The 10999-nt window shown below is 42.3% G+C and overlaps 1 protein-coding gene and 1 long non-coding RNA gene across 3 annotated transcripts in view; one reads left to right on the top strand and one right to left on the bottom strand.

The window, feature by feature from the left end:
* Nucleotides 1-1624: 1624 nt before the first annotated feature.
* LOC148133473 (uncharacterized) lies at nt 1625-4677 on the bottom strand. The gene is made up of 2 exons (XR_015746840.1): nt 4557-4677; nt 1625-1835 (listed from the first exon to the last, which is right to left on the bottom strand). It is a non-coding gene; the product is annotated as an uncharacterized LOC148133473 (long non-coding RNA).
* Nucleotides 1741-10999, top strand: part of SLC25A29 (solute carrier family 25 member 29) — a 21215-nt gene continuing 11956 nt past the window's right edge. Inside the window, exons 1-2 of one of the 2 annotated variants that reach the window (XM_087952187.1) lie at nt 1741-1845; nt 5108-5188. In XM_087952187.1, the coding sequence (XP_087808313.1) occupies nt 5155-5188 (34 nt within the window). In that variant the 5' untranslated portion in view covers nt 1741-1845; nt 5108-5154. Of the gene's footprint in view, nt 1846-4801; nt 5189-10999 lie in introns of those variants that run through there. The other variant, XM_087952186.1, reaches the window with a different exon arrangement.

The following is a 10999-nucleotide window of genomic DNA, read 5'->3' as shown; positions in this document are numbered from 1 at the left end:
TGTTCATGGAACACTGGTTGCTTTGTAGATGATTTATACTGTATTTTGGGCTTAGATTGCAAAGTGCCTCTTGGCCCTGTTAGATTTCTTGGTGGTGTTCGGTGTCATTGACTATGGAGCATTCTGGACTCCTCACAATAGTTCATTCCCACCTACGTGAATGGTTCCAGGTAGGTTCATGGAGGAGCAGTGATTGAACTCCTGTCTTCTTCTAGGCACGATCATTTTCTTTATGTTATTCAACATTTATATTCAACATCTGAGGAAATCCACTGGTTTAGGAAGAGGTTTCATCAACACATACACAATACCGAGGTATAAATGATCACCTTGAATTGGGAACAGAAGACTGTAAAGATCTGAATGGGGCAAATCAAAGTCAGATTAAATCCTTCCAAGATGGAGTAGTTATTTGTTAATGAACATCTCAGCAGTCTAATAGCAATATTCTAGTAGTTACTCTTGATGGAGTCATAGCCCCCCCGCATTGGAAAATTTATGTTTATGATTTGCAATTTCTCATCATGTGTGCCATTTTGAGAAATTGAATAAATGCAAATCTAGATTGTGTCCAAAAACACTTGTAGCTTTCAGCTTTTCAGAAATATTTTATACACAGGAAATTATAAGTAAACATAAACAGGTAACTTGTCATAATACTCTAAAAATTTCTCAAACGAAATCTAAAATAAACTCAAGGGAAAAGTTGATAAAAGGCTATGCTTGCCAATCATATTCCTATGTACAGTTATTAAAAAGATTTGAAGTGGATAAAACATTTTATGGTTTTGACAATGTTTTAACAGAAATGTGTAAATACTGAAGAACATTATTGCAACAATGTATAAACTTTTCTGGAAACTTGAACAGAAGAACAAGTGAGAGTACATGACAAAATGGGCTAAATAATTTTGGTTATAATATACAAATGGCTCAATGGAAAAATATGTAGTTGAAAGGAATGAAATTTACATTATGTTCAAAAGAATTTTTTAATAAAATGATGTACTGTTAATATTTGTCACCAGAAAAATTGTCTAGCAGGTGTCAAGTATCTTAAATTTATGTTGGAAATGTGAACATTATTGTGTCTGGTGGATGTGTAAAAACAAAAACAAAAAATGTGGACATAAATGCATACACTAATTCAGAAGATTTTAAAGACTAATATACAATTGAAACCAGAGGCTTTTATTTTGGATCTGGACAGACAGTTAGAAAAAAGACATGGAACTTTGTTTTTATATATGACAACTGCAGCCAGATTATTATATACTCAATGGTAGAAAAGCTCAACATTACCTACAACAGAAAAATGGTTGATGAAGATGATGGAACTTGCAGAGATGTGTAAATTAACTTCCTTGATTAAGATAAAGACATTTACATTTATGGCTGACTGGAAACGCCTTACAGACTTGTTACATGAAACAGAAAAAAAGGCACTTGGGACATACGGTTTTGATGATTAGGGGAAAAAATATGTGAAAACGTGAACTTTTTGGGAGCTATGGAGTAAGAGATAACTTTGTAATTATATTTGTATTTCCAAATCTGCTTCTATTTCTTTTGTCAGTGTTCCAAATAATACATCCATAGCAAACAGAACTCTGAGGCAAGCAAGTTCCTCAAAGAATAGTTTTATTGGACATATCATATTGGCACAGGCTGGTGAAAACCGACTCTGAATATTCCCATGGTTTTCACCTAATTAAAATTAAAAGGTTCTCCCCTTTCCCAATCAATCAATCACATGGTCCAGTCAAGGTGCCATCCGGTTGTCTGGTAACTTCATTCCTCATCTCTCTGGCCACCTGTGGGAATGTCCTTGGTTCCTAGGAGAAAGTATTTTGTTTTGAGTACAAACCCCAACTATCTCTATTCCTGCATCCCTATCCCTCAGCTTCAGTGTGGCAACGCTGAAGCCTCAAAATTGCCTCAGTCAGGTCAGCTTGAGGGTTGATAAGTTTAACTTTTCTTTTTCTACCTTTGTCTGTGTTCCTTATTTAGTAATAGGTTTTGTTAGTTTTATCTTTAAAACATTTAATAAAATTTATATATTAAAAAATCCTCCTTAACCCTTGGCTTTTTTTGGAACCACAGGTGGAAGTAATAGTAGGAGTGGGGTGGAATGGGTGGGTGCAAGATCCTATCTTGACCAGGATGCCAAAATGACATTACTCATGCCCCAATCATCATCTATTAGACTACCATAACATGTTCCATGCACAGCAGCCTTTGGAGATGATCCAGAAGCTGAGACTGGTACAAAGCAAGATGTCAAAATTATTTTGCTATCAGTATATAATAACACAGGTATTAAAGTTCCTACACAAGTTACCAGCCTATGTAAATTATAGAACTGTGTTGGTTGTTGTGACCATATAGAGGAAGCAAATGTAAGATCAATATAATTGAAATGTATACTACATTGAGATTAAGGTATAGTTTAAGAGGAATTTCAATGTTAATGTGTATTTTAAGAGGGGTTTCAGTGTTAACTCCTGATGGATATTTTACATATTAATGAGGAAAGCAATATTTAACTCCTTGTCAGAGAGATCTTTGCCTGGTCTCTCCCATTGCTTTCAGAAATTATCAATGCCTTTGAAAAGAATGTCATGATACGATGTATTAGTTGTATAAATACAATTTATATAATTGTATTATATAAATAAATTATATTTATTTCATGCAGCAAATCATGCACAAATCATATGAAAAGATAAATAAAGCAAGCTCCATCATGAGCAACTCTGGAATAAATTAAGGGATTAAATTTAATTTTCACAGATGAATACAAATATTACTTTGACAAGGAAAACAGGCACTTGTGATTTACATGGCACAAACTAAAGAAGTTTATTTGAAAAAGACACATAAGTCAATAGTATGGTCATATATAAATTATCTGCTAGATTATTTCTGGGTGTAGTATGCTGTTGTACAAAGCCAGGTAAAAAAAAGCATGATTAATGCAAAGGGCGTCAACTACAATTTTTAGCAAGCTATCTTATAGATCTACTCCTTTCAACTTCCTCATAAATGGAAAATTACTTTAAAATCAACAGTATTCTGGCCTCTGGATTCATGAGTTTATAAAGATTTATGGGTGACTATAAAAGAAAATTGCTTTCTTATCCAGCTTTTTTTCATACAGACACAGGAACAGAGCAGAGATGAAAAATGGGAAGGGGGGCTGCTGTGTGACATGCTATTCCTGGCGACCATGATGCCCATCAGGCTACCACAGAAGGGCATTCATTGGTTTTGCAATTGGTTTCTTTTTTAAAAAAAAAAAAAGCAAGGAAACGTCAGTCTGCCAGCCATTGCAAAAGCAGCCAGGGTACCAGCCAAGACAGCTGCTTCCAAGCAAATCAAAACTATCCTTAGTTTGCTGGGTCATTTGGCATCAGGTCATTGGATACACTTACTCATGGACTGAGCCAGATACAGTTGAGCATGTACTCTTTGCACTCTTTGCATTCACTCTGAAGTGTAGTTTGTATGATTCTGAAACAGTATCTTCCATATACCCAGCTCTTAGCTTATACTACTCCTAGTTGTGTTCTATAAAAGGTTATACAATGAGTTGTTGCCTTCTAAGTTGTCCTAGACTAGTGTCTGTGGAGATTCTCAGTCCTCCAGGTCATGCTTGTCCCAAAGGTGCTTTTTCAAGAGGCAACTGGGCTTTCTGGATTTTTCTTTGAAGACATTTCTCTTCTCATCCAAGAAGCTACAGAGATGAAGAAGCTTCTTGGATGAGAAGCGAAATGTCTTCAAAGAGAAACAAGATAGCCCAGTTGCCTTGAGAAAATGCACCTTTGGGATGTCCGACCTAGAGTCCTAGACTAGTGTTTTTCAACCTCGGCAACTGTAAGATGTGTGGACTTCAATTCCCACAATTCTCCGGTTAGCATGGGAATTCTGGGAGTTGAAGTCCACACATCTTAAAGTTGTCGAAGTTAAAAAAAAAAAAATACTACCCGTTGAGGGGGTTTTTTGTGTGAGACTAACAAAGCTACCCTCCAAAATGTTTACAGGCGAAAAGCACTGAGTAATACTGGCAAGCAATGTCTGCATGACAGATATACCCATGGTCGACAACAATCATAGTTTATTTTATTTAATTAATCCTGGGTTCCCAAGACACTGGGCTACAAACGAAAACTCTTTTTCCAAACAATTGCTTCATGGCTCAATATGCCGCACGAACACAACCATGACATTCTCCTTTGGGGATTCCCAGGGCCATGATCTTCATCTCTGAAAACCAAAATCGCCGACCGGCTTCATTGTGCACGTCTATCGAAAGCTTTATCTTTGAGGTAACGAGCACAGGCAGGCAGATTTGGCTCATCCCAATTTCTCCTGTCTCCGTCCTCCGGTTGCCCTGATCAGTGCCTCGGTTTGCAATCCGCATTCGCTGGAGGGCGAACGATCATCTTATTCCTCCCCCCCGCCCCCGCCCGCGCCCTCGATGCGTAACTAGCCCGCACCTTCCCCTGAATAAGAGCCAGTGCGCCGCCCCTAAAGCGGCCTCAAACCCGCAGTACCTGCCCAGCTTTGCGCAGATGCGCTCCCACAACAGCAGAAGCTGGTATTCGCCCGGCTCTAGTAGGCGGCGCTCCCACCACCCCGAGTCTTTTGCAGTCGCTGCCTTCCAGTGACAAGATGCCGCCCAGCGGATCGCCCAATGAACGGCCGGAGCGGAGGGCTTTACTGGAAGGGCGTTGTCTCGCAAGCGGCCTCCTATTGGAGGCTGCCTTTTCCCCATAAGGCTCGGTCTCCCCCCACTTCCCTCCCTCCCTCAGAAATAGAATCGGTCCAGTTTAGCGACAATCGAGAGAGGAACGCGCCGGCTCGAAGGGCGCCCTGGATTTCCCTGGCTCGCCGTCAGAACGCAAAGGGAGGCCGAGAAGCCAAAGAAAGGACGCGTTTCCCCATCGCAAAGAGCCTCTGGATTGCAATTCCTCCCTTCGGCCTTGGAGGAAGCCCAACCCCCCCCTCCTTTATTCCGCAAGGAAACTCGTTACGGTACTCGGAGCCACAAGGTGCATCGCAACCAAATAAAAATAAATTTAAAACAAACAAACCCGGAGCAAAGCGCAATTTGAAAGGTTTGAAAAACACGCGTCGTCGGGCACAGCGATCATGGCGCTGGATTTCCTCGCAGGCTGCGTAGGAGGTAAGAAGCGGCGCCCCGAGCGATGGGGAGGATCGAGGTTGACATGGTTCAGGCCACGACGGCGAATGGTTTTGCGTAGATCCGGGGCGGCGGATGGGTGGAGGGAGGGAGGGGGGGGGAGAGAGAGAGGCGGCTGCGGTAGGCAGGCAGGCGATGGCCACCTCTCTCTCCGCGGCTTGGCGCACTGCAGTGAAGATGCGCTGCCCACCCGCCCGAAGGAGCCCGGGAGGTGTTGCATTCATGCGCAGCCGCTTAGAAAGTGGGGGGGGGAGGAGGAGGAAGAAGAAGAGACAATCTGGAGCCTCCACGCGAGCGGTGATTTTCTTAGCCCGTTTTTGTACTCGATTGGTTCGGATCGGTACACCTGGGAGGTACGCCGCCGCTTCTCTGCTGACCCCATTGTCCCTTTCTGAGCTGGGTTGGCTTTCCTAGCTGCGCAATCGGCGAATTGGGTGGGTCGGCTACCTCTCCACCACAGCCTGGTGAGTGACACGGCTGTTGTACTAAAACGGAAACCGGCTCTTCCTCTTCTACCGTCTTCTTGACCATTTAAAACTTTCCAGACAGGGAACTGATTTTTTGGTTTAGGACTTGGCCCAAACCCAGAAGGGTCTGTTAGGAAGAAAATTCTGTTTAAGTGAAATGGAACGAAATCCTAGATGTAGTCTTACAACTTAAAGTCGCACTGAAAACAAATACCTGGACTCCATTTGAGGACGGGGGGGGGGGGAGAGAGAGAGACTTGAGATATTTTGAAGGCCAAAACAGCCTCATTCCCCCACCTCCCGATTGCTCTTTTTGCATGATTTCCTCCCCCACCCTCAATAGATGGGATACATATGCATTTCTTGGAAACTAAATAAATGCCCACTGGGGAAGAATAGACACAAATGAATTCTTAGGGGAAAATCTTGAATCTCTTGCTGTTGCTTCCATCAAAGCAGACTCAACCACACTTCTCTCTCCTGTGATTGTGGGACCATTCTTTTTAGAAATGGGAAGGCTTAATTTTCCTATTAAGAAGTGTTTGAAGGTCCTTTCAAACTATGCTTTTTATCTGTACTGTCTCCACACAGATTCAAAGTACTGTATCTCTCCAGTCCCTTGCATTGTGAAATCACATGAGAAGGAGCTTCTAGTAATCAGTTTATCTGAAGCTGGAGGGTAATGTTACTTTGAGCCCTGGTACCTAGCAAATTGTAAATCTGCTTTTCCCAACAAGAGTCTCTCATTTTACAGATTGTGTGTGTGTAGAAAACTAAAAACCGGAGGGGGGGGGGAGTTTTTCAGTTTGTTTTTTTCCTTTCTGACAACTTTCTGGTTTTAGTCATAGCCTCCCAGGAATTTTGGAATTTGTTCAACACATTCAGAAAATACTTGTGCGGGTAATTTAATTTCACTTCCTCATAGTTATTTTTAATTAAGTCCCAGAACATAAAACAAAGTTGCTTTGTTGTTGTGATGATATAAATAACATTTTCCAGCATACTCGCCCTTGTTTTCATTCCTAGCACAGGATATTTATTTATTTGCTTTATATGTCTTTCCTCCAAGAGTTGAAAGTGGCATACATAGTACTCCTTTCTTTCATTTTCTTGCAAGCAATCTGTGAATAGTAGGTTGGACCAGAAGAGACAAAGTCATTTTTGTGTCTTAAATTTGTACTTGAGACTTTTTGGTTCTAGCCCATGGCTGCATTATATTGATCCAGAGATGCTGATAATCTCTAGCCAATTTAGTTATTAACTTTTCTATATCGTTACATAGACAAGCATGCTGTTCTTCAGATATTCAGCTCCAGCATTTAAGCCATTTAAATGTAACTTAAAAATGGTTTGGCAAGGCTTTAACATATTTAATGCTGCAGGACACATTTGTGTTTTTAATGGGAAGAACTTCAAATGCTAATTTGTTTTAGGATTTAACTTGCTTTAGTCCCAAAGATAAATGTTTCAAAACAAAATGTGCAGTTTAGTACCCACAAGGCTTGTCCTCATTTCCTATAACAAATGCATACAGAAGTATCAGTTTATTGTGATGTAAGCAGCCCAGATGTTTAGACCTTGCTTTCCTTTTAGCCTGTGTTGGAATTTTCACATGATGTGCAGGAGTCACAATTGCCTTGCCTCCTACAAAGCAGGCTGTCAAGATTTGGGTGGAAAAGATAAGCTCCTCTGAAGAAAAGATAGAAGCAAGATAAAAGGGTGAGGAATGTAGGAGGAGGTGTAATTTACATCTATTCTAGCAAAGAAAGAGAAAGGCGTGGGATTTCCCCCCCCCCCTTTTTTTTCCAGACAAGGCGTGTGGGAGGTTTTATTTGGCACAAAAAGGTTTTTCTTTAGCCCAGAGCATCAGAGTATCAATTTTGTAAAGATAAAAATAAAGGATTTGATTTTTAATGGGATATTTGTAATCTTTTGGAAAAGGATTTGTATTAGAGCTATGGTGATACTTCATGTTTTATTTTCCGTCATTTGAGAATACTACCATACAAGCCACTTCTATTATTTTTTCTCATCACACTAGTGATGAGTAAATTTACAGTATTGCCTGTACAGAAATATTAACCTGCGTGCTGGTTTAACTGCTGTACAAATATAGCAGTCTTCTAGCTGATCATGCAGAGAATTTATCTACAAAACCTACAAGTTTGCAGATTATGTAGTTTTACATATTGAAAAAGTAGCTTCATTGATGGAGAATGGATCATATGTCCCTATCATAACTATTTCTACTAAACTTGGGCAGACCAGGAGCAGATCTTGGAGCCAAAGGCCTTTTGGCCCTCCTGAAAGGTTTCCAAGGTTGGAGCCATTAATTTTGCCATCCTGTCCTACTTCCTGATGCTGCTTCAGGCAATTTCCTCCCCATTGAAACTAAATGATGATAATGTTGAATGAAATTGTTCCCCATCCCTTTCTTATAAATGGGTAGACAATAAGCTGCCATTTCAGTCCCTTTCTCTTTAAAATAAAACAGAAGTACCCTATAAGAGTGGAACTTTAAGCTTGCCTAGAGAGTAAATGTTTAGCTCTGGTGAGGAAGCCAATCATTTCCAACTCAAACTTCTGTCATATGCAATGGGGATAAGTTTAAGATTGAGGAAACATTTGGTGTGTTTTTTTTCAATATGCAGCTACTGGTTTTTTTAAAAATAGTTTTGGAATAAGTGTGTATTTTCCAGCAAGGCGTGGAGTAAACAAACACCTCATTAGAGTAATATTGTTTTGACTGCATGATGGGTGCATATTGGAAGCATGGCCTTCTGTGCTTAGGGATAGTTCACCAGATTGACCATTTCAGGCTAGCGTTTCTTGGGGGTGGGGAATCAATTCTTTAGTGAAGAGCTTGAGGTGGCTTGATTTCCCCCCCCTTCGTTTTGACTTTTAACCCCATTATATTATCAAGTTACCAATGATATGCTCTTAAATCATAAAACTTTAAACATGCCTGCCTTTAGCAAACTCAGGTATTCTAGTCTAGATGAACTAGATGTTATGTGATAAGTAGCTTCTAAAACAGGGGTGTCAAACTCGCGGCCTGTGGGCAGGATGTGTTATGCGCTAGCCACGCCCACCCCTGGTTTAGCAAGGAGGGAGTTGCAATACATCACATGATGACAACGTGTCATTGTGAGTTTGTCACCGCTGTTCTAGAAGTATAGTAAGGACAGTTGTCGTCCCAGCTGTATTGTCCGCAGATGGTATCTACTGTTGTGGTTTTACAGACCCTGTGGCAACATTTCCTGTTCATTTCTTCAACTTGCCTTTTGTCGGCTAGAATGAAAAGTGAAGTGTCTCTCATTTGACCTTTTCTAAGTTGCCACTGGAAAACTGCAGCTGGCAACAATTGTGATAGAATCAAGATCACGTGAAGTAAGGCCACATTTGGAATACTGCATCCAGTTTTGGTCGCCACGATGTAAAAAAAGATGCTGAGACTCTAGAAAGAGTGCAGAGAAGAGCAACAATGATGATTAGGGGACTGGAGGCTAAAACATATAAGGAACGGTTGCAGGAACTGGTATGTCTACTCTAATGAAAAAAAGGACTAGGAGTGACATGATAGCAGTATTCCAATATCTCAGGGGCTGCCACAAAGAAGAGGGAGTCAAGCTATTCTCCAAAGCTCCTGAGGGCAGGACAAGAAGCAATGGGTGGAAACTAATCAAGGAGAGAAGCAACTTAGAATTAAGGAGAAATTTCCTGACAGTTAGAACTATTAATCAGTGGAACAAGTTGCCTCCAGAAGTTGTGAATGCTCCAACAATGGAAGCTTTAATAAAGATGTTGGATAACCATTTGTCTGAAGTGGTGTACGGTTCCCTGCCAAGGCAGGGGGTTGGACTAGAAGACCTCCAGGGTCCCTTCCAACTCTGTTACTCCTATTCTATTCTATTCTATTCTATTCTATTCTATTCTATTCTATTCTATTCTATTCTATTCTGATGAGGCAGGCACTTATGGGCAGGCTTCCCTTTGTCCATATAGCACCTCAGTGCAAAGGCTGCACTGGTTACCATAAGCTTCCAGGTCCAACTCAAGGTACTGGTTTTTACTTATAAAGCCTTTCATGCCATAGGGGCCTGGTTGTTTAAGGCAGGGGTCCCCAACCACCGGTCCGTGGACCAGTACCGGTCCGCGGAACAAGTCCTACCGGGCCGCTGGCTTGCTGGCGCCGCCATCTTTTTGATGAAAAAGTGCTTCCGGTGAGCTTTTCCGGGTAGAAAGCTCACCGAAGTGCGTTTTCATCAAAAAGATGGCGCCAGCGCTTCGGTGAGCTTTTCCGGGTAGAAAGCTCACCGGAAGCACGTTTTCATCAAAAAGATGGCGGCGCCAGCGCTTCGGTGAGCTTTTCCGGGTAGAAAGCCATTTCTACCTGGAAAAGCTCACCGAAGCGCCGCATTGATGAAGTGCTCGTGAGGTCACGGAGCACTTTTTCATCAAAAAAAGATGGCGGCGCCCAGCTGATGCCGGTACCGGGCCGCGGCGTAAAAAAGGTTGGGGATCACTGGTTTAAGGGACTGCCTTTCTCCCAGTTATATCTGATGTGTTCCAGGAGCCATCTTTAAGGCGGCGCCATCTGGTGGGACTCGGGAGGTATGCCTTCCTCTGTCACAAAGGCTGCCTGCCCCCTGGAAATAGCCCCCCCTCCGCCCAAAGGTTTGAGCAGCCCTGATTTGTGGTCCTTATAACAGGCCTCGAAGGCCTAGGTTTCTTCCCAAGGCTTTAGCTTAGGTGGAATATGTGACCCGAGTACAATTGTGCTGTTGTTGCAATTGTGGGGACATTGCTGTTTTTTTATTGGTCTTATTGTGTTAATATCAATTGATTGATTTACTTGCAATTTTAATATTATCCTATCCTTTTTATTTTCTCTCATTGTCTGATCTATTTCACCACCCACTGTAGAAGGATTAGTACCTTGCTCTAAGGCAATGGTCGCCAACCGGTGGCCTGCGGCCCACTGGTGATCTGTGGTGATCCTCAGCATGCTGAAGACCAGGCGGCTGGCAGGGAGGTGGGGCAATCCTGCAGTCTCCCTAGCAAACCCATGTCGTGGCTGCTGCCTCCTGCTTCAGTGCATCGAGGAGGCCAAGCAGCAGGAGGACTTCCTGAGCCACAGGAAGCCGCTGCCAGCAATGCCCTCAGGTGAAGACGTTGTGAGGGGGAGGCTTGATCCCTCCCCTCAGGAGCTTTTCTTCCTCCTTGCCAGAAGCGCTTACATGCCCAGCAGGAAGGAGGCAGCTTGTCGGGTGTCAGAGGGGTGGTGAGCGCTTTGTGTGTGAGCGCTTCTGGCAAGGAGGAAGAA

This window comes from Notechis scutatus, chromosome 1 (genome assembly GCF_049901735.1).
Source record: "Notechis scutatus isolate UNSWTSFEM ecotype Mainland chromosome 1, rNotScu1.2, whole genome shotgun sequence".
NCBI classification, from domain to species: Eukaryota; Metazoa; Chordata; class Lepidosauria; order Squamata; family Elapidae; genus Notechis; species Notechis scutatus.
The sequence above is the reverse complement of the archived record's forward strand: the minus strand, read 5'-3'. Positions and strand labels throughout refer to the sequence as shown.